This window comes from Sinocyclocheilus grahami, unplaced genomic scaffold, assembly GCF_001515645.1.
Source record: "Sinocyclocheilus grahami isolate Dianchi unplaced genomic scaffold, SAMN03320097.WGS_v1.1 scaffold885.1, whole genome shotgun sequence".
Taxonomy (NCBI): domain Eukaryota; kingdom Metazoa; phylum Chordata; class Actinopteri; order Cypriniformes; family Cyprinidae; genus Sinocyclocheilus; species Sinocyclocheilus grahami.
In genome coordinates, this window is record NW_015506064.1 from 639,409 (window position 1) to 663,611 (window position 24,203).

Genomic DNA, 24,203 nt, shown 5'->3' on the forward strand with positions numbered 1-24,203 from the left:
TTGTTTCTCCGATCACAAATGCAGACATGGTTTTATATTTACGCAGCGCGATACGCAATGCAACGCGTAAAAAGACAGTATAAGTCATTATAATCAGGAATTATGTCCCCACTGGATGCAACAAATGCCTCATTTGTAATGGGTTTTATTGGTTTTGTCTCGTCCTGCTGGGAGATGGCATCATAGGGCGAATTCCAAACAGAAGTGAGCATCCCTATGCCCTACTCCCTTCGAAGGGCAGAGCCCTAAAAAGGCCGTTTGGAATTCGCCCACAGTATGTTAAGGGGCGTAACATTTCCGTCACACGCTTGAGGTATTTGGCCAATCACAACGCACTGGATAGCTGGCCAATCAGAGCACACTTCGCATTTTTAGAACGATGAGCTTTGTAAAAATCTACGCGTTTCAGAAAGGCGGGGCATAGAGGAGAAACAATAATGTACATTATATGGAAAATAATGTGTTTTTTGAACCTTAAACCGCATAAACACATTACATTACACCAAATACACAAAATAATGTTCTTTTTAGCAACGTCATATGACCCCTTTAAAATAATTTCTTAATGTGAAATTCGAATGGTATGACAATTAGAGATTAGACTGTACAGAAATTGAAATCTACACGCTAATACACACTATACTCAGTCACGCAATGCTGATGTTGTTAACATTAATGATTTGAGAATAAACTATAACAATAATAATAATTTGCATGGTTTGATGTGATATGAGCTAACCGATTTTTAGATTAAATCACCATTGGTAGCCTGATTTATTGTAATGCTTTTTTCCTCAGTTGCTCAGAACAAACTTGGCAGACTTGTTACTTACTTGTTCAGATGACAATATCCGGTGAAAATTCTTATTTGGGTCATATATTCCAAGACGTAGGCTAGAATCTGTGAGTGCAAAGTACAATATCCACACCGGTGCGGTGACGGACTGCCACACACTCCTCCTCAAAACATTAGATTCATCCGCGCTGGAGCCGTGCTGCCACACAACCCACCCAAGGAAGAATTATTCCGCACACAGCTGCAATTGCAGGTTTTCTAACAGAGATGGCGACAAAGAGGCCAATATTTTTTTTCTGAAATCCTGAATCTTGTCATATTTATGACCTGAATGTGAAAACAAAGTAAACCTCTTACCCTCTCGTTTTGAGGATATCTCAGTTTGGTTAGCTTTAATGGAGATTTGTTTGCTTTGTTTTGTTTGAAACATTAAGTATTCAAAAAGTTTTGCCAAACACTAAAATATGAAGTCATTTGGATCATTAGGTTTTAAATGAACACAAATTTAATAAAAAAAAAAAAAAAAATTTACATTTTGTAACCTATATATTTCAGATCACAGTGTGTAGCTTATATTGTATAAACTTACATTATATATACATTATATAAACACATTGCACATTATTGCACTTGTACTTGAGAGAACTGGGCAAGGTATGGAATATTGATTGAATTGATTAATGAAGGAATTATTGACAGATTAATTGACTATTAAGATAAAGTCATTTATCGCAGCCATAGCGTTTTAAGTTAAAAGGGATAGTTCACAAAAAAATGAAAACACTGTCATTATTTACTCTCACCTCAAATCTGTATGACTTTCTTTTCTTCTGTGGAATGTAAATAAATGAAGGTATTTTGAAAAATGTCAAGGCTTCATGGAAGTCAATGGTCAACAAAACTGTTTTGTTACCAACATTCTTAAAAAAATAATTTTTATGTTCCACAGAAAGTCATACAGGTTTGGAACAACATGTGGATGAATAATTCTGATGACAGAATTTTTATTTTTGGGTGGACTGCCCTTTTCAGGCTGGATACTGTGTGGTTTGTGTTGTCATTTTGAGTTTATCTTGTGGATTAATTTTGTGATAATAGGCTTTACTGGCTAAAACAAGTTGTTTTAAAGGTTTGACGACATGACATGTGCTTCCACATTTTGCTCATGTTGCATCTTGTCTGGAATTATGTATGTCTGCTTTAACATAACTGTTATCTGATGAGCCTCTCTGCTCATCAATGTGCTCAAATATGCCTTTGGCTACTGTGAGAGTGTGTATTCACATGGTTTGCAAGCATGTCAGCAGACACACACAGAACAACGGTGAGTTTCCACACGGGAAGCGTGCGGATCCATCTGCAAGGCTTTATTCACAAGAGACGTGGTCAAAAACAGGCATAGGTCAGACAATGGCAAACAGGTATATTGATGGCAAGGCAAGAGGGATAATCCAGGTACAAGGCAAAAATCCAGGCAGGGGCAAACAGTATCCAATTGGGCGAGACTCGAGGGATAATCCAGGTACACAGGCAGTGATCAGAACACGGGGAAACAGACAAGGCAAGACAAAGAAAACAAGGAAAACAAGACACTAGGCTCGGTAATGCAGCTATCGCTAGATGAGTGATAAATGCAGAACAATACACTGCGATCTGAACAGGAACTGAGAGAGTGTTAAATAGAGTGTGTAATGGCTCTCAGGTGAGCGTGTGAAATGTGACGGCTGTGTGATCAGTGAATTCAGCTGTGTAAGTGCAATGGATGATGGGAACTATAGTCCGGAGTGACATGTAACAGTATGTGTAGTGTGAGAGTCAATGTAATGGTAGCGTGACCTCTAGTGGCAATCGGCCGGAAGGCCACGGACCGGATTCGTGACAGAGCCCCCCCCAAGGAGCGGCTTCCAGATGCTCCCAAAACAATACCATCCAGGAGGATGGTGGAGTGGAGGCGGAACAGGGGGGAAGGACGGTGGGCCAGGTCCATGTGGAAATGGAGAGACTGGGAACTGAGGCAAAGCCAGCAGAGCGGAGCACCATGGTGGAGCAGATGGAACAGGAGCCCACCAGGGCAGAGCAGACAGAGCAGAAGACCTCCATGGCGGAGCAGATGGAACAGGAGCCCACCCTGGGCCTAACTCGGGGACATGAGCCCTTCCTGGGCGGAACTGAGGATCTGGAGCCCTTCCAGGGCGGTACTGGGGATCAGGATAGCGCTTACGTGGTGCTGGCACTGGAGTTAGTCTTGGGGCTGGAGCCAACACTGGAGCGAGCTCCAGGGCTGGAGCCGACACTGGAGACGGGGAAACAGGAGCCCTCCGTGGGCTATACTCGGGAACAGGAGCCCTCCCTGGGCTTAACTCGGGAACAGGAGCCCTCCCCGGGCTATACTCGGGAACAGGAGTCCTCCCTGGTAGGGACTGGGACCTGGGGAAAACTGAGACACAAGAGACAGACAGGGCATATACAGTCTCATAAATGGGACAGACAGTTATTTCACAAACGGCCTCCATAGCCGTGACAGAACAGGACGAGAGTACACAGATGGCCTCCATAGCCGTGACAGGACAGGCAAAGAGTTCACAAACGGCCTCCTTGGCCGGAACAGAACAGGACGAGAGTTCATAAGTGGATACCATGGACACCTCTAGAGGTTCTGCAAGCGGATGCCGCCACCTCTGGAGGTTCTACAGTAGGATCATCGGGATACGGGGAGAGTTCAATAATGGTTCCTTCGACCGTGACAAGACAGGCTGAAGGTGCGTTGCTGGACGCCACCACCGTGCAAGAAGCTGAGGCGAGCACCGCCACCTTGGGAGGTTCTGCAGCATCAGCCGCCACCTCAGGAGACATCGCAGTGGCCGCCGCCGTCTCTAAAGTTTCAGTGGTGGTGTACACAGCCCAAATACACCATAAAGCGATCCCCATTGTGGGAAGCGATACAGACAGGGGAAACAGTTCAGGAACTGGAGGGCTTAAGAGCGTTGGTTTAGGGATACCAGCTGCACTTGCCGACACCAGCGGTGGGTCCTCCACGCTGGATGCCAGTCTGGGATACTGAAGTACAGTCCTTGAGGATCTGGGTGCAACAGACAGGACGTGACAGGACTCTGGATGATCAGCTGCGAATGTGACGTGACTCTGGATGATCAACTGTGCTGTGCTGTGCTGTGACTCTGGATGATCAACTGTGCTGTGACGTGACTCTGGATGATCAACTTTGCTGTGACGTGACTCTGGATGATCAGCTGTGATATGACGTGACTCTGGATGAACAGCGGAGATGTGTCGAGGCTCTGGCAGGTCAGCTGTGACGTGACGAGGCTCATGAAGATCAGCTGTGACTTGACTTGACTCATGACGATCAACTGTAAATTGCCTTGATTCAGGAAGATCAGCGGTGACTGGACTTGACTCCGGAAGATCAGCTGTGACTGGACTTAACTCGGGAAGATCAGCTGTGACTTGACTTGGTTCATGAAGATCAGCTGTGACTTGACTTGGTTCATGAAGATCAGCTGTGACTTGACTTGGTTCATGAAGATCAGCTGTGACTTGACTTGGCTCACGAAGATCAGTTGTGACTTGACTTGGCTCACAAATGGCAGTAATGATGTGACCGGTTGTTGTGGCTGCCATCTCAGTCATAGATGTGGTGTCACGTTCCTCCTCCGCGACACCCACAATGAATAGAGATCCAACAGTCAACAAAGCATAGTCCATAAACTGACAGAGTGATGAACGCGGACCCTCGCGTCTAAGCTTAGACCTCAGCGGGTGATTAATGCCATCGCAAAAAAACAGTCTGGTAAATCAGAGTAATAGGCAATGGCTAGATACTCTTGAATATAGTTCTCCAGCGAACGCGGGCCTTGTTTAAGAGTTAATAATATATGTGCTGTGTCCATACCTGGCCAGTGTTCCTCTGAAAAGCTGCTGGATCCTTGTGTGGCCATGTATTCTGTAACGGAATGAACACAGGAAGCGTGCGGATCCATCTGCAAGGCTTTATTCACAAGAGATGTGGCCAAAAACAGGCATAGGTCAGACAATGGCAAACAGGTATATTGATGGCAAGGCAAGAGTATGAACATTTCTTATCACGATTATAGTGACCAAAATTATCACAATATTGTTCAAATGTGCTGGAGATGTTAAAAAAGTACAGACACACAAATCACTAAACCAAGTTTTATATTTAAAAATAAAAAAACAACAAATAAAATGACTTTTTGTTTGCATAATCACTAAAACAATAACATTACCAATGATGTTCGGATTTTAGATGACAACTTGACTGACAACAGTTTAATAGCATGTTGAAATATCTAATGTAAATGTTCAAATAAAGCTTTGAAAAAGTTTAATAAAAAGTTTATTAAACATTTCAGCCTTTAAATTAAGAAAATATATTTCAAAATGATAATTGATTAATAAATGATTATATGTATTTTATCTGCTCCATAAATAATTCTAGATAACTTATCTGAATTGTTTAAATGTGTAGAATCCACATAAGCTGGTTTTTCATCAACCGGTCAAAATTTACAGCAGGGCATGCAAATTCGGTCCGTTTTTGGCCAGACAGAAACTGCACACAGACTGAATGTAAATATAAGTCTCTGTAAATCCACTCTCTGACAGCAGGTGGCCCTTATGGAAAAACTAAATTTTCCCGTAAACTCTGTGGACAAAGCAGCATTGCGATTAAGAACACTTCCTTTAGGTATTACATGGAGCGTAGATGAAAACAAAATGCCATCGAATCGTTTCTGAAGACAGTCAGAACCTTCAGAGGTACATTCATATAATTAATTCATTCATATATTCACTTGTATAATTCCTATAGCACTCTTTTAAAACCTCCCAGCTTTTCCGCTCTGTTTTCACTCAAAACGAAACTACTCTGCTGCTGTGCGCACGTGAGACTGTTAGTGAAAACTGCTTTATGCTGGACAGTGTTTATTTATAGCGAGTTGTTCACATCGCAGTAATCTAATACGGTTTTAATGATAATTAAAAGATGAAAAGATAATACTAACCGTGGGGAATTTTATCATGATTTATCGTCAAACCGGTAATCGTTACATCCCTATGTGTAGTATTATGTGGTATAAAGGGGATCTGAGCCACCTGGTTTGATCCATTGACTTTCTTCTGCGTTTCAAAAGCTTGAGCATTTAGGCAAAACCAGTGCAGGGGGTGTCATTAGGAGCCAGTAGAAAGAAAAACTGAATGAGTGGAGCCCATAAACCCTTTCACCTGTCCAGCCTCTACTTGCCTCCTTAAACTGAATACATGGTTTAGTTTTATGTAAGCTTACTCTTGTGTGTTCATGGTAAGGTGATTTGAGCAGCTTGTGCTTTGATCTATAGAGAGATTTACTTGGTCATGAGGTGATCCTATGCATCATGCTGATGACATTAGCAATAATGCACATTTCAGGAAAATTTTCAAATTTACTTGAAGTGATAGTTCACCAAAAAACGAAAATGCTGTCATCATTTACACAACCTCATCTTGTTCCAAATAAATCCCATAAATATTTGAACCTAGTTTAATCCAAGTCTTGTGAAGAGATCCGATGGCTTTATATGATGTACTGAATTAATTTAGGCTTTTAATCACTTATAAACACACATACATGTAGCGCATCACATATAGTAAACATGGAAGCTTCATGATGAATATTTGCATGCACAAACCATTTTTATTTAGAAGTTGTAAGGACTAACCACCTACACGTTCAGTGTGATTTTTGTGGTTTGTGTGAGTGTGAGTGAGAGAGAGAGTGTGTGTGTGTGTGAGTGTGAGGGTGTGTGCTTGTGTGTGCATGTTGGCAAGACCTCTGATCCGCTGCAGCACAGCTGTGGCATGAAAGATGTCTGGCATTCCAGTGAACGTTTCCAGAAATGTGACAGCAGCCTGTTTTGTTCCCACAATCATGAACACACAATCTTCAGCCTGTGTGCTTTACTCAGTGCCAGTGCTTTATAGATAACAGTGTTATCTCTGGTTCATTAGTATAGTTTTTCAATTTTCATATGCATGTCCTCATACAGAAACACTAATTCACTTTTTGGCAGTGTTCAAATGAGGGCTGGGTGATAAAGCTGTAAAATGTCATATCATATGAATATTTTTCACCTGTATGTTATTTATGTACATTTTGATATTTGTCTTTACTTGAAAGTTTAAATTTTTTTCTCAGATGAACCAACAAATATGGCAAATATAACATTTTAATAGACTATACTGTATCTACAGTTTATTAGTTTAAACACTATTAGAACATATTTGTCTTAATTAGTCTAATAGCACAGCCTTTAGAAAAGTAATGACCAAAAAAGTATTGTAAATACACAATACAATACAAATACAAGTCTCTAATGCTCACGCAGGCTGCATTTCTTTAAGCTACGAGAATATTTCTTGTGCGCAAAGAAAACCAAAATAACAACTTTATTAAACAATTCTTCTTCCATTCACGAGAGTACCACTACACATGCGTGTGATGCTGCTGACGTAGAACACACATGTGCTGCGCCTTGTTTACAAGCAGAGGAATGCACACACATGCGTCATGGTACTCTTGTTTGCCTGGTTTGGCTGGTTAGCATGACCCAGACTCTGGTGCTAAATGTCACCATTCGTTGATAACCATAATGGGCGCTGTGTTAGAGTGACAGTGATGTTGTAGAGATGTTTGGACCTACTCACCATTAGTATCTTTTTTATGAATGAGAATAGCAAACACCTGTACGGTCACACACACCTAAGTTTTGCCAGGTGACATTCTTGTAAACAGAATGTCTCTTTTTTTCAGGCTGCTGTGAATGGTGAAATGTCGGTGGGAGAGGGATTGTCAGAGAACGACAGCGGTCTGGAGATGACCAATGAGAACAGCCCGCTGACTGCGGCAGAGCCACCTTCACCTTTCTGCCCCAAACAGAACGGAGGCGCAACCTCACCCGCAGGTACACAGACTACTACTACTTTATCACTAGTACTACTGTTATCAATGTAATTCCTGTCCAATTTAAATGCGTATTTACATGTGAATGCTAGATATCCTGATGATTATGACAGGAATTTAAAGATTGGATATAACTTTAGCAATTCTGTCTCACTAGTCTTATTTTAACACAAATGTGGCCATACTTTTGGAGCACTGTGTTATAATGTTTATCTTGGTGCAGTGCCTTAGCTTTCAATGGAAATCAACAGTGTTACAGACAGTGTCAAAAATGAGTTTGATTATTAAGGAGCAATTTTTGCTTTCTGGAATGTATTTTTCTGTTTTTGATCACACGGTGTGATTCATTTATGTCACATATTATATTACTATTACAAATACTACATACTGTTATTCAATACAATTGAATAAATGAAATGATCACTCTGGTGTTTAAATTTCATAACCAGGTAGGCTTAGGATAAAGTATTATGCAGTATATCTAAGTGTCTGAAATTTCGTATACCTTGTCGTGAACTCTCTTATTCTTTCAGATGAGAGTGAGAACAGCATCGGAAGAAAGAGATCTCGTAAGCGCTCTGACACAGAGGAAGACAGCGCCTGGGATTCATCCTACAGTGAGGTGAGAATTTATGTACTACACATCTGATCTTATCGCACACTGACAGAACGGTTCACATTCCAAAGTTCATTTTGCTGCTGTTTCCAGACACATGGCTGAAACAGGACAAAACATAGTTGCTTTACTACAGGAAATATTATTCTTTTTTAAACCAATGGCAGTATTGTTAAATAATTGAGAAGAAAAACACAACAAAATGAGTGGTGTAATCATATATGCGTCCATTCATTCACCACAATTCACGTTCATAAACAAACATCATGAAACCTGTCTGAACAGATGCAGGAAAACACATAGAAACCTGAGTTTGGTATCACTTTTGTGAGTGTTAAAAATAAGATTTGCAGAAGATCACATTGTGCAGCATTCCTGCCCCCCCTTTAAACAAACACTGCCATTCACATGCATGCTAACTGCAAACTGTGTGCATGTGTATGCATGTCTATGTGTGTGTTGTTGTGATACATATCTGTTTCATCAACCCATTTCACCGTTCAAGGTGATAAGGGCTATTCATTCTCTACGGCAAAGACTCCTTACAATCAGATAAATCATGATAAGCAGAATTGACTATTTTATATCTGTTCTGTGGTGCTCATGCTGATCTGTGGTTTTACTCTGTATTGATAAAACTTGTGCATCTAGTGCAAAGAGAAAAAAAAGCAAAACGTAGAAGATATGAGTCAGATTAAGGGCATTTATACAGTTTACAGACTGAACAGGTGCTGTACTGTGTGTAACAGGTTGCTTTTAACCGTTTTTAGGTGAAATGATTAAATATATCGAATTAGTTTGTGAAATATTGAGTAAGTTGAATTGAGCTCATTACTTGACAATTCCTGTCTATAAAATTGTAAATATGCAGCAGATAACTAGTAAATTTAGAAAGAAATTAATCATAATAAATAATCATATTCAATTAATTTAAATAATTTGATCATATCATATATATAGGTAACACTTTACAGTAAAGTTTCAGTTGTTAACATTAGTTAACATGAACTAACAATGAACAATACTTCTACTGCATTTATTAATCTTAGCTAAAGGTAACATTAATACATTTTTAAGATCAAAAGTAGTATCTTTTACACATTAGTTAATGCTCTATGAACTGACACGAATATAAACATTCATTCAATAACATTAACAAAGTAACATTAGTTAGTTCATGTTAGTTAATACATTAGCTGATGTTAACAAATGAGACCTTAATGTAAAGTGTTATCAATTTAATTAATATATATATATATAAACATATATATATATATATATATATATATATATATATAAAAATATATATTAATTGACATTAATTATCAGTAAAAGAAAAAAAATAAGCCACCCTACACTGCAGTGATAGTGGCCATTGAAAAACCCATAAAACCACATTTGCTGGACGTCCGCATTCTGTCTGCTTTGTAAAGTACACTGATAGACGTTCTGAGGACATATTCGTCCGAGCCAGTTTGCGAATGTCCCTATTTCTTCCCTCATCTGCCATTTCCATAGCAACAAAATCCAGTCACCCATGCGTGGCCTTTTATCATCAGATCTGACACCTTGCAACTCGGACAAAGTAAAAATGAATCTAAAATATAAACCCATGGATTTTAAAGGGGATGTGGTTATTCCTTAAAACAAAATCCCTTGATTTAACTGTGATAATGGATTGAATGCAAAAAACATGCTTTGTTTTGTTTTGCAGATTGATATTATGATATTTTTTATTTTTTTTACTATAGTAAAAATAATAGATTTGAATTCATTGAAAATTGAAGTTCATGTTAAACATTAATAACTTTCAATTCTGGAAAAAAATAAAGGATTAGCTTCTGTAACTAAAGATCAACAAATAAGGAGCATTTTCAGCAGTTAGGCTATCATTTAAACATCAAAAACATGATACCCTTCAATAATATTATTGAATATAGGCTACAATTTATTAGGCCCTATGTATTCCCCATACATAAGAAAATAAGGTTGAATCCTAGGGGCTCTAAAAGAATGTTAGAGTCGACTGATGAATGTAGCCAAGGAAAACATGAAGAATGGAAAAGCACATTGCTGGAAAAGAAAGCGGAAAATAACACAGGTAAGACAAATAAATGAATCCTACCCATTTACATGTCAAACAGAACTGAACCGGTCTATCACAGCACGCGAGCACCGCACTGAAATCTCTTTAGCACTGTCTTGCGCTTGAATGACTTAAAACACTTTACTGTTTAAGCTGGCATGGCTTAAAACAATGATCAACTTTAAAAGAATAATGTTAGAATGATAAACGTGAGGAAGCCAAATCGTTCAGATAGGTGATTAGATACAGCAGGTAAGCATATTGTATTCGCAGGTGAACATAAAATATCTTACATACCATTTACTGGTGAACAAGTCAGTGTAATGCAAATATGTCTGTCATATCAATAAAGATGCCACATGAATGATATTATACAAAGCTTTTTTTTGTTTACATCACGTTGCACCTCACATTATGAAAACAATGTTTGGGATACCACGATCAAAACTTCGTGATTTAGACAGTTTGGTGTTCAGTTACATTAATTGTGCTTGTTATATATTTTTTAATTAAAGTGGAAGTCACTTTACTAAATAATGTAAACTTGTCTGACTGCTTCCCTTCCCCTTTAAGACTGGTATAGCACTTGCAGGTCAAATATCAACAACAACAAAAGTGTAATATAATATAGCCACATTGGGAGATACAAGCAAGTGACGATTAAATGCACCTGATCGAGGATCGAGTGACGCCATTCTTTAAGGCACGCAGCATCCATGGCAACGCTCAGCTGCGTAGAGACCGTTAACGGTCCTCCCTGTGATTTCCTCCGACATGGCCTTGAGTTTTCTCTTTAGTTGTTCGAAAAGGTATTTTTAATTTTAGATTTGTAGACATTAGTTATTGTAACCACTGTGTATCTTATAATGTTTACATTTTATGAAAAGTTTACCTTTTAATAGATTTGCTGAAGCTGTTGTCCATCGTGTATGGCTGCTGACCGTTATGTGAACACTTTCGAAGCTAGCATGTAAAGCTGAAATGATTAATGTATCTACTATCAACAAATATTGAACTTAAATATTGAATTTTCATATGGTAAATACACCTATAAGTGGCAAAAAGCCCATTTAGGATGGTGTAGATATCTTCATATGTGCGCTAGATTTCAGACCTTGGTCTAAATCCAAATTGTCAACAGTCTTTTCAAATCTTTTTTCAATGGACAAACGATACTCCTAGACATATAACATCAAAACACTGCTGAATGTGTTCATTTTGTTGATCTAGGTTTGAAGCCAACGGGAAGAATTGCCAACAGTCTAACCCCACAGCTGACAACCCAAGATACACACACACACACACACACACACACACACACACACACACATAAGAGCACCGCACATTTCAATTGTTCAATTAAAATAAACTTATTTTGATCCTTACAACGTGTCTGTTGTCTGTGGTTAGCCTAAAAGTAAAATAAAATGACATTCAGAGGACTTAAACGAAAGTCCCCTAAATGTCCTGAATGGTCACTGGATGTCTTGTGAATATCCCCTTGAATGTCCGGAGGATGTCTTTGCCATTTGGAGGATGTTCTGGGGACCTTTTTTTGTTAGCTGGGAATATTTGCTCCACATATGCATCAGCTTACTATCACGACATTATGGTTTCAGGAAAAGGCTGACGTTGGGTCTGGTTGTGAGACGGGTCTGCGGCAAAGGCCTCGTCCAAGGACTATTTTCCAGGCAGGACTGACAGCTCACAGTAAACTCTGCAACAGAGAGAGCGGACATAGCAAACAGGATCACAACAACCTGGTAATGCTCACATTCGCACACTCAAAGCCTCTTTATTCTTTAAGTGAATTTCTGTCTGCCAGACACAGTGAAATCAAGGCTGATGTACAGAGATCACCCTCACGGCAGATTAAAGTCATGCCACTGTCAGCTCCTCACACTTATCTCAGCACCTTTAAGTTGAGCTGTCTATCACTGTCTTTATGTTGTCAGACATCTGAAGTTGTCTGTACCACAGCCAATCAAAACAGTGGTCTTGGAAATTAAAGTAGGAAAAATTACCCCTCCCCCTTTGCGATATATTTTTCCATAGTTGTTTTGTCTGTGTTGTGGCGAAATGAGCAAAGACAGACAAAGTGTGTATTGCATTATGGTTTGGAGAGAATTTGCAAAATAAATTTAAATATAAAAGTATCAAATATATAAATATTAGTTAGTTCAAACAGCTGGAATTAAAACAAAACAACAGAGATCAAACATAGCAAAGTAGTCCTTAGATTCCATGTTTGTTAATCACAACAATATTCTGACATTAATTCAATCTCAAACCAGTTAATTAGTAGAAGCTGCTACTCCCCGACTTACGTGACATTCTTAACGACAACCCTATGAACCAGCATGGTTTTATTGACAGATGTTTAACAGTTACATGACTAGTTAGTTAATTTATTATTCTACATATTTACATATATATATATATATATTATATTTATATCTATATTTATTCTACAATGCGTTGTACTATGATAGTTAAGCTGTGAGGTATGGCATTGCACAAGAAAAACACCCCTGGAAGACCATCTTAGCCAAGGGTTCTGCTGGCAAAAACAGGTCATGACCAGCTAAAACCTGGTACCATGTTCCACAGTGCAGCTACTTTAGGTTAAATTCAACTTAAGCTGTGTTGATATCTCTGTGGCATGCCATCACTTATCACAAAAAATAATTTTGACTTGTCTCACAGTCTTTTTTGTTTTGTTTTATTTATTTATATTTATTTTATTTGAATTTTTGTTTTGTTTATGTTTTGGGGGTTTGTTTTGTTATTTGTTCTGTTTAGATTTTTAAAGTTTTATTTTTCTGTCTCTTTGTTTTGTTTTGTTTACATTTGCACCATAGACTTTGTAAATCATCATGTAGGTCATTGTAAATATTTAGAATTTTTGTTGTTTTTATTTTATTTTTGTTGCAATTTTTTTGTTTTGTGGTTTATTTACATACCTTCACTGAGAATTGTAATTGTGTGTGTTTGTAGGTATCTAGTGTTCCTGAGGGTCCTGCACTAGAACTCATGGAACAGGACTCTAAAGACTCTGCACAGAGCAGCACCACATCCACCTCGACAACTGACACAGTCAACCAACCTGAGTACAAGGTACCAGGACAACTCTCTCTCACACACACACACACACACCTATCTACCTATTCTATCATGTTCCATTCCTCTTTATGTTCATGCACAAACAACACACGAGTATCTGTATTTGTCCACCTGCCTTTGACATGTAACCTCTTAGAATGACTCTTGTTTGAATGTGAAGATAACAACCTTTGTTCTCACGGTTTATCCTCTCCTTTGCGTATCATTAAGACAGGAAGCTGTGCATTTAGAGAGCACTTATGACCAAGACAAAGAGACCGAGAAGGTCTTGAATGGGGGTTTTGTGGGTTGTAGCATCTGGGTAAGTCACTGTTGACCACAGACTCATAAATACTCACAGACACTCGCACAGGTGAGGAAACAACAGCGCTGCTGAAATGGTCCTGATTGATTGAGAGTCATGCTCAGACAAGCTCAGTGTCAGAGGTTTCGCTTGTGACTCAGTCCAGGCTCAATCCAGCTATCTGAGTGCTACTGAGCATGTGATTGTCCTTTTTTGTGTAACTGGATCAAAGAAATCTGTGCAGTGATCATCTTAATTGTCCATCTTATTTAAAGGGATAGTTCACGCATAAATTAACATCTACGAGTTCAAACCTGTATGATTTTACTTTTTCTGTGGAACACAAAAGAAATTACTTAGCAGAATGTCCAGGCTGAAAGGGAACAAACATTTTGAAATTTGTGACGACTTCTACAGGTATCAGTGAACAGAAAATATTAAATCATGGTGAACTGTGTCTTATTTACATTTCTGCTCCTCAGGACAATAAAGGCTTTGGTATTGGAGAGTTAGTCTGGGGCAAAATAAAGGGCTTTTCTTGGTGGCCAGGGATGGTGGTAACCTGGAGAGCAACAGGGAAGAGGCAGGCCTCCCACAGCATGCGCTGGCTACAGTGGTTTGGTGATGGAAAATTCTCAGAGGTAACAAACAAAATTAAGGGTTGTCAGAATACCGCAGTAGTTGATACTAATAGCACTAAAATTGCAGTAGCAAAAAAATTCTAAATGCCATTGAACATGCTAATTTTTAATGTTAATGTAAATAATAACCATTTCAATTAAAATAATGGTATGGCAAAGTAGGGCTGGGCCGAAAATCGATATCATATCGAATCGTAATAATATTTATGTCGAAAACGATAATAAGCTCTGGTCATTTTTACTCGATATATGGATTAATCTAACAGCCAATTGCACTGCAGAAATAAATGCGACAACAGCCAGTCAGTGTCACATGTATGTTCCTGTCCTCGTCATGTGATTTTGTCTCCTGTTGTATTTGATTAATTAGTTCATTTGTCCCAGGTGTTTCCCATGTTCATTGTTGCATTAGTTCCAGGTGTTCCTCGTCTTCCTCTCAAGTCCTGTGTATTTATAGTGAGTCTAATTCCTAGTTTCTTTGTCTGCTGTTAAACGTTGTGTTGCTGTGTTTCTGAAGTTCCCAGTGTGTTAAATTAAATTCCATGTTCGAAAATATTCTCCTGCGTCTCCTTCGCTCTGTCCTTCCTGAGTGTAACGCGACAGAACTGCAGACCCAAAACTAGTTTTTTTTTGTTTCCGGTTTTTGAAAAGTGTTTTGTTTTCCTGTTCGTTTCTCCCTGCTATAATGGAGGAACGAGCGAGGTTCCTCGCCTTGGCTCAAGCGAGCCCTGACCCGATCATCTACACAAGGGCGTTCGTGCCGTTCGCCCTCGCCAGCTCCCTCGAGGGGGAAACCCTTGTGACGCTGTTCCGGATCGGGATTACTTACCATCACCCCCGGAGCTCCCAGACACCACCAACCTCGGCTGGAAGGAGGCAGTCATCCGGTGTCTGGAGAGTTTCCGATCCCGATCTGGGACCCATCTGCCCTTCGCTGTGCCTGCTCCTCCAGAGCACCCTCCAGTGCCAGCACCACGTCGGCGCTATCCTGATCCCCAGTTCAGCCCAGGAATGGCTCCTGTTCCCGAGTATAGCCCACGGAGTCCTGATCCACCCTCTGTCATATGTATGTTCCTGTCCTCGTCATGTGATTTCGTCTCCTGTTGTATTTGATTAATTAGTTTGCTTGTCCCAGGTGTTTCCCATGTTCATTGTTGCATTAGTTCCAGGTGTTCCTCGTCTTCCCCTCAAGTCCTGTGTATTTATAGTGAGTCTAATTCCTAGTTTCTTTGTCTGCTGTTAAACGTCGTGTTGCTGTGTCTCCGAAGTTCCCAGTGTGTTAAATTAAATTCCATGTTCGAAAATATTCTCCTGTGTCTCCTTCGCTCTGTCCTTCCTGAGTGTAACATGACAGTCAGCATGCAACATTTAGCTTGCATGTCAAAGTACACGCCCATTTCCTCAACACGAGGAGGAAAAAATGTGTGGATGCAGCAACGAAAGTAAAAGCAAAACTAATCTTGAGTTGTCATCCAAAGATGACGAAATTGTGGCTAAAAATGTAGCATGAATTCAGTTATATAGGCTACTCCTCTGAATCGCACCACAAGGACCATTTATCCGCTCGGCTCAAAGTTCAAACAGCAGCACAGCGCAGCGCGAGCTTACTAGAGCAGGTGCGTTCACTTGATCACCTCGGTCACGCGACCACTAAACAGCCATGTAAGATCCAGCGAAGAACACATCTCTGATTTAAACTAGTTTAAAGCCAGATGAAACCGCGCTGACAAACAGAGAAAACAGTCAGAAGGCTTTTTATCGTTACGTTTAAATCGCCATAATTTACCATGGATTTACTGTAGTAACACTAACTGTACCATGGTATTGTGGCAGAAATGTGGGATATTCATACAGAATTGTATTATATTATTAATGTAGATGTATTAAATGAGTAGCCTAATGGCATATAATTACAGTATTTGTTGTGATTCAGCTATAGCATTTGTGCATTTATACTAATGTTAATTGTAATAACTCCTAACTTAAATTTTACCATAAAAAGGTTCTTGCAATTTTTACATCATGTTACTATTTTTGTTAATGAACATAAATTTACATTTGCATTCTAAAGCCCCGTTCACACCAAGAACGATAACGATATTAGCGTCCACACCAGCGAACGATATTGTCTGTTTATTTTAAGCGCACGCTCATCTGCCGCTTTAAATTCTCGAGCTCGTTACAGCAGGATGGATTCTAATTGGCTGTCAATTTTTTTATCGTTCATAGGCTGGAGAAAAATCGTTTTGAAAGTGATTCCAACGATATCGTTTCTCTTTGTCTTTATCGTTATAGTTGTGGTGTGAACTCTGCTATTCTTTAATATTGAGAACGATTTTTAGAACTATATCTTTATCGTTATCTTTATAGTTATCATCCTTGGTGTGAACGGGCCTTAACTCAAGGTACTAGCCTACTACTGTCAACTGTCATATTATTGTCATATTATTAATATTGCAGCCTGCACTTCAAACTGTGCCAAAGATAGGTGCCATCAAAGTCAGGCAACACAAACCTGTTAAATATATTTGAAGCAATATCACCCGTTAGCACATGAAGAAACTAAGAAATGCGACGTGTCTGTCATGTTCTGACAATAAAGAGTAGTTTAAAACCACAACTTTCACTTGGGAGCAAAAATATGCCTTTAAATTTGAAAGAAATAAAGATTTGATATTTATCGTGATAATTATCGATATCAACTGATATGAAAAATTGTATTGTGATCATTTTTTGTCCATATCGCCCAGCCCTATGGTAAAGGTATTATATAGCCTGAAGATTACCATGATTTTTAGAATAGGTGTACACCAGTACTTCGGTACTTCACCAGGCTTGATCAGACTTAAATAAACTACAGCTGACAATGGTGGCAGCACTAGAATAATATATTGAATTGATACTACTGATACTGTAGAAAAAACGGTATTGTTAAATTGTTTTATTGAGGTTTTTATTTTATCATTAGGTACCACTGACATCACTAGTTTGAACCGAAGCTCTGCTGTTATGTGAAATGTGAAACAAAAGTGTCTGAAATTTACAGTTTCCCTCTGTAGCTGCCCTAGTAAAAAAGTAATATTTAAAATGCATTTATTTCATACTAAGTATAGTTAAAATCTATTAACATATTTACTGACAATATCGCTCAAGACTTACTGATATAAACATTATAATTCAACTTTATTTGGAGTACTACTTGTGCACAATGCACATTTCTTAATATTAAGCCTAAAATGTGTTTTAATGTCACAACTGACGAGGATTGTACGATCTTTGAATAATATCGGTCTTTAAATGCAAGATATTTAAAGTGTACCTAAGTATACTTGCAATAGTTCCACTTGAACACAATCAAAGATACTTCAGTATATCTTTAGTGGGACTTCAGCACTACTTCCGCACAATTAAAGTGCATTAAGGACAAAATTAGTTGTTCCAGTTTAGAAGACTTTATGTATACCAGTTTAGTATACTAAAAGAACAATTGCCGTGTTTTTTTATTAAGTACATAAATGTGTAAATGTATTTGTATACTTAGAATGAAATATATGCATTTCAAATACATTTTAGTATATTTATTTTTCACTAGGGTGATTACTTCAATTGAATAAATTCATTAACATAAATCCTCTGCAAAACTTATTATTATATATAAAATTAATTTAAACATGAAGTCATATTTTCTGTAATTGTATATATAAATGTATATAGAGAGAAAGTATTACAAATAAAATGATGAACTTAACATTGAACTTAATATATATATATATATATAATGGCACAAACATGTATTAATTACAAGTTTATGTTCTGAATTTCAAGCATTCTTGCCCTGAACCCTGGTTACTTTCTGACCCTGGTGTCATATGTATCTTGCAGGTGTCTGCTGACAAACTTGACTCCATCACAGCCTTCCCAAAGTTTTTCAACCAGTCATCCTACACTAAGCTGGCTTCCTACCGCAGAGCAATCTTCCAGGCCCTGGAGGTGAAAGTGGAGATCAGTCTATGTTCATTGTTTTATTAGAGACAATTGTTTTATAACACTTGATGACAATTGATGCATATGGGGCAGTTAGATACAACAATGCAACTTACATCTTTAGTACATTTAATAGAGGATAATCGTACAAATTTGCACCTGCTATTCAAAAATCTTGGAGCATGGGCTGTACTTGTACATTCTGAGGTGTGTATCTGTTTTTGTGTGTGATAAACGTGAAAACTGGGCAAACACTCATCTGGAAAATCTGGAATTCCCCAGAGGTTCCTTAATTATCTCTCTGTGAAATGTACGTCCTAGCAAACTTAACAAAAGCATCCAAGTCCAGACATGCACCAGAACAACAGGAATGGCTGTACTTTACTCTCTCTCTCTCTCTCTCTCTCTCTCTCTCTCGCTCTCCCTGTTGTTGTAACCCCCTCCTTTGCAGTCTATACAGTATGATTAATATCTGCAATTTGTCTCCATTTCCAGGAGAATAGTCTTACTGAATATATGTTATTTTAGACACAGTACACACATAGTTGATTTTATATCCACTTGAGAGAGACGTTACCTGGATGGTTTCTGTTTTCTTACACTTACTCTGACATACTGTTCTTCCGCTATCGGTGTGTCCTCAGGTGGCTAGTTTACGAGCAGAGAAGACTTTTCCTCCATGTGAGTCAGACAGTCTTGAAGAACAGATAAAGCCCATGCTCGACTGGGCTCATAACGGCTTTCTGCCCAAAGGTCAGGAGGGCCTGAAACCTCGAGAGAATGCAGGTGAGCACACGTCATATGACTGCCTTTCAGATCTCACTCCTGATCCTTTGTAATAAACTACTTGAGTAAAAGGGTTCAACTTGGAGTGAAATATAACACAGAAAAAGGCTTATGACAATACGATGTTTATAGTGACCACAAATTAAATGCATGAATATCATTGTATTGAGTTACAAAATATTAATCCAAGTAGAATTTATTTTAACAAAATGTAGCGCAAGATCCGATGCTACAATTTTGATTCACAAGTAAGACAATTCTGGCTGATAACAATTGAGTGAATATTTTTGTTATGGCCAATAACTGATAGATGGACAGTATTAAAATGATGTACTATTGTGTTTACTAAAATTATAATAAATCACTAAAGACTAAAACCAGACATGAATTTAGGCATCACAGCATTATAATGTACTGTATGAATAATGTATATTCATCATTGGCTAAAGATAACATTTAACAGTATTATTCAACTTTTAGTATTTTTAAAGAATAACTTTGGGTGAACATTATATGAAGGCAAAAGTAATCTAAATGTAAAAATTCAGAAAATGAGCATGAAATATTCAAAATCAACAGATACCAAAAAATTATAGGCCAGTAACCAATGTGGTATCGATATATCGTGCATTGAAATGAGTTGGTTAAAAGCAAAAATGGCTCAGAAAAGTAAAGTTAGTTCTGAGAAAAGCTCTAGCATAATTTGCTTGTAGATACAACTTGGTTTGATATTTTGTTATTAATGCAATGACATTTAAACAAATACTCTTTGTATGGCCACTGAATACACAAACTATCAATATAAAAGACAAAATATCAAAATAAAAGGTAATGTGAACCAACATAACATGTGAAAAGACAAACACATAAAAGCGTGCTTAAACCGTTAGAGTGGTTTCTGCTGGCAGAATTTCAAGCATTGCCAACTTAAGTCATATAAAGTGTTAGCAACAGGAAAGTAATGTAACTTGTTGGTCAAGTTTTTCTCCAATTATCAAAGTGGGAATGTTATGAATTCATTTGTAGTCTCACTGTAGATGAGCTCCAAGACTGCGGCTTATCGAACAGGCATTTTTTTAAGATTACATTTAACAGTGTTATTAAAATCTGAGTGTTTTTTTTATTCAATATCAACAGATACCAATCTGTTAAAAAAAATCTCAAAATAAAAGGGTATCAAGAACAACCACAAGACATAATAATTTATATATACTTGTATTATATATACAGTATATATATATATATATATATATATATATATATATATTTTTTTTTTACAATAAAACAGCAAAATAATAAACAGAAAATTACACAGAATGTGTGGAACCTTGTGAACACAGGATGTTTAAATTCTGGAAATGACTGTCAAGTCTTTGTGGTATTGCATCAGGGCTCAGTCAGGTATTGGCAGCTTACACTGTCACACTCACGGGCTTAGTGTGTCTGATCATAGACCTCTGTTGGGATTAATTCGAGCTGGTCCATTATATTTAAATGTCTAGACCTTGAGTTTTCAGGAGAGCACTTCAGGATGAACTGCACAATGGCTTCAGAGGGTTTCAGTGTTATTAAACTGAAGCCTCTTATCATTCAAACCAAAGACTCCCATATGCATTTATGAGTATTTCCTGAATGTTTCTGGGAGATATCAGGGCATTTCTAAGCAATTTAACCTGTCAGCTTCTTAGAATTATGAAGTACATTATTTATTTTCCTTTTTTCTGGGAAAAGAAAAAACAGTGAGTAATAGATCAGTTCAGTGATCAGTTCCTTTGTTGGCAAGGTTAAGGGTGTTTCATCTCCTTTAAACAAGTTTATCCCTTTAGTATCTTTCTAAAACATTCTAGTTGAAACTTATCTAACAACTGTTTTGTTTTTGAAAATCATGCCAAGAGTAAGTGTTTACATAAGAGTCGATACTTAAAAAAACCTATGGGTATTTAGAGGCGTTTCAGTTTAGTATCTAGACACTTAAAATAACCACTGCAGATGATCAAGCTGAAATGCTTGTCTCTGGTGGTGTGGTCTTATGCTGAAATCAGAAAGAGGAAATAGCATATCTAATTATTTTACGACTCGTCTTGCCCACAGTGATTACAGATGTGTTTTGTAAGAGTCTTAACAGCTGCCTGTCTGCTTTTTCTCATGACTGTATTTGTCTTGGTCAGTTTCTCAATGACTGGGTCATAATTTGCCACAAATTCAAAAAAAATTTTTTATTATATTTTGGTTAAAGAAAATCAAGCTTATTTTAAGATTATTAAGATTTTTTTTGTACTGTGGCATTATTTTCATGGCAATTAAGCACATTCGCATAAAAAAAAAGGTAATTAAATTAACGTCTAGACACTACAATTGATTAATGATTTTTGATTAATAATATTTATATTTTTATATAAAATGTATTTAAATCAGGATGTATAAATAAATAAATAATACAGGTATTACTATTACACAATGAGGTGTTTTTTTTATTATATTTTGGTTAAAGAAAATCAAGCTTATTTTAAGATTATTAAGATTTTTTTTGTACTGTGGCATTATTTTCATGGCAATTAAGCACATTCGCATAAAAAAAAGGTAATTAAATTAACGTCTAGACACTACAATTGATTAATGATTTTTGATTAATAATATTTATATTTTTATATAAAATGTATTTAAATCAGGATGTATAAATAAATAAATAATACAGGTATTACTATTACACAATGAGGTGTATAATTAAATATGTAATTGAAAAAAAAGTATATATATATATATATTAGGGATGCTCCGATCCGCCTTTTTCGCCTCCGATACCGATTCCGATACCTAGGGTTCAGTATTGGCCGATGCCGACACCGATCCAATACCAGTTACGTTTTTTCCCCCCATTTAAATAAATTTAGAATTTATATATCTCTATGTGTGGAACTGATAATCATTCTTTCACAATCTACTAGATACAGACTACTTCATTATAAAGAAAAATAAAATAAACAATAAATATGAAAAAATATAGGCCTATGTATATTTATAATCTATGACAAAAATGTATCATAAACTAGGTTAGTGGATAATTCGGCAGCAAAAGTTATTCTAGAAAAATCAGTGCACAATAATTTTAGAAATCCAAACATTTAGTGAAAAAACTATATTTTGTGGGGAACAAATAAAAGTGTTGCACTAAATATGCTATATACTATAAAATTAAAATACATTTCTTTTGAATGTATAGCATATTTTTTAATAAGGCAACAACATATGATAGATACGATAGGACAAAACAAATACAGTGCAGCACGAAGCGACATGAATCGTTTTTTAAATTACAGTACAGAAACTTATTTGGAGGCATTTAATCATAAAAATAATGTTACAATGCAATAAATCATAACAGACTTTTTTTTCTTCATGCTAAATATATTTTCTTATTTTTTCTGCTAGAAAATAAGTGTTTAAAAGTCACTGTGACCAGTCAAGTACCATTTTAAATGTTTTCTCATTTATTTTATGTAGTAATATTGTAGGGATTAAATCATTCTTGATACTTACTTTAGCTAGCTGCTGAAGTAGTTCTCACAACACAGTACCTTCATTATCTAAGTGCATGATCTATGAAATATAAATGTCATTATTCACAGTTCATGTGTGAGTATGTTTGATTGTAACAGTGAGTAATGTAAGTCTACTTGTGTCTCTTCCAGCTGAGTACTGTGTTTTTCCCCTGGCCCCAGAGAGCTCAGCGCTGCTGGACTCTAGCCCTCCGGAGTTCCCCCCCTCTGCCAAGAGAGCTCGACTCAGCCTCTGTAAGGCCAAACCTGGCACTGAGGATGTCTACAGCAGAGGTTAGAGCTCGCACATGTGCGATTATTCATGTTCATTGGTGACAAAAGACTGCTGCACACCAAATGTGACTAAGGATTGGTTGAAGGATTAGTTCACCCAAAAAAGAAAATTCTGTCACCATTTACTCACATTTCAGAAAACAAATAAAGATATATATATATATTTTTTATAAAACCAGAGAGATTTCTGTCCATCCATTTAAAGTCTAGGACTACGTAATAAAATGTTATGGGTTTGGAATGACATGAGGGTGAGTAAATGATGACAGAATTTAAATTTTTGGGTGAACTGGCCCTTTAAATGACGCACGTGTGAATGCAAATAATTAACTGATGTCTAAATGGCAAAATTCCTGTTTGAAATTGTGTGACAAAATTGTCAGTTAACTCTGAGTGCCTTTTTTATTCTTCAATTCTGAACAATTAATTCAGGCATACAAACCTTTTGAGACAATATTTAAAATATGCATTTTGTAGCATTGGACTTCAATAATGACTTTCATAATGTGTTCCTCATGACTGGCATTTCATCTGCTTTTCAGAACAAATGGTCAATGAAGTTTTGAAGAATCACAGAAGTATAGAAGGTGTGTAGTGTTGCTACATGCTACAGGTACTGCTTTCACCCATTAAAACACATGAGGGCTATTCACATAGAATGCATCTTTGCGATTAAAAAACTTGAGATGCAGAGCAGCGGAATTCAAAACAGCAAGGTCTAAGCAAGGTTTTTTATAAGTTTACATTTATTTTGAGTGCCGCATCATGTGCAAGGTGCTGCAAAAGACGTAAACACAGTGTTCAAACGTGTTCATTTAGCATGTTTACATAAAAAAACCAATGGAAAAGTAGTGCAGTTAAATGCAAAAACATGGCTTCCAACAGCGCTTCGTCATGCTGCATTGGCACCTCGGGTGACCCAAGTTCCCTTTCCTTTCCTGTTCTGCTCGGTCTTAATATTTGAGAGAAATAGGCCTTTTGTGTACATAGAAAAAGTCTTAGATCTTTGAGTTCAGCTCATGAAAAATGGGGGCAAAAACAAAAGTGTTGCGTTTATAATTTTGTTCAGTGTAGAACAGGGC

At 37.4% G+C, this 24,203-nt stretch overlaps 1 protein-coding gene across 2 annotated transcripts in view; it reads left to right on the forward strand.

The window, feature by feature from the left end:
- LOC107563667 (DNA (cytosine-5)-methyltransferase 3B-like) overlaps positions 1-24,203 on the forward strand; it is a 67,828-nt gene that overhangs the window by 30,121 nt on the left and 13,504 nt on the right. For both annotated transcript variants that reach the window (XM_016248604.1, XM_016248603.1), the window contains exons 3-11: positions 7,623-7,773; positions 8,306-8,394; positions 12,094-12,237; positions 13,472-13,591; positions 14,363-14,521; positions 18,404-18,511; positions 19,150-19,291; positions 22,981-23,121; positions 23,664-23,708. In XM_016248604.1, coding sequence (XP_016104090.1) covers positions 7,623-7,773; positions 8,306-8,394; positions 12,094-12,237; positions 13,472-13,591; positions 14,363-14,521; positions 18,404-18,511; positions 19,150-19,291; positions 22,981-23,121; positions 23,664-23,708 — 1,099 coding nt within the window. The remainder of the gene's footprint in view (positions 1-7,622; positions 7,774-8,305; positions 8,395-12,093; positions 12,238-13,471; positions 13,592-14,362; positions 14,522-18,403; positions 18,512-19,149; positions 19,292-22,980; positions 23,122-23,663; positions 23,709-24,203) is intronic.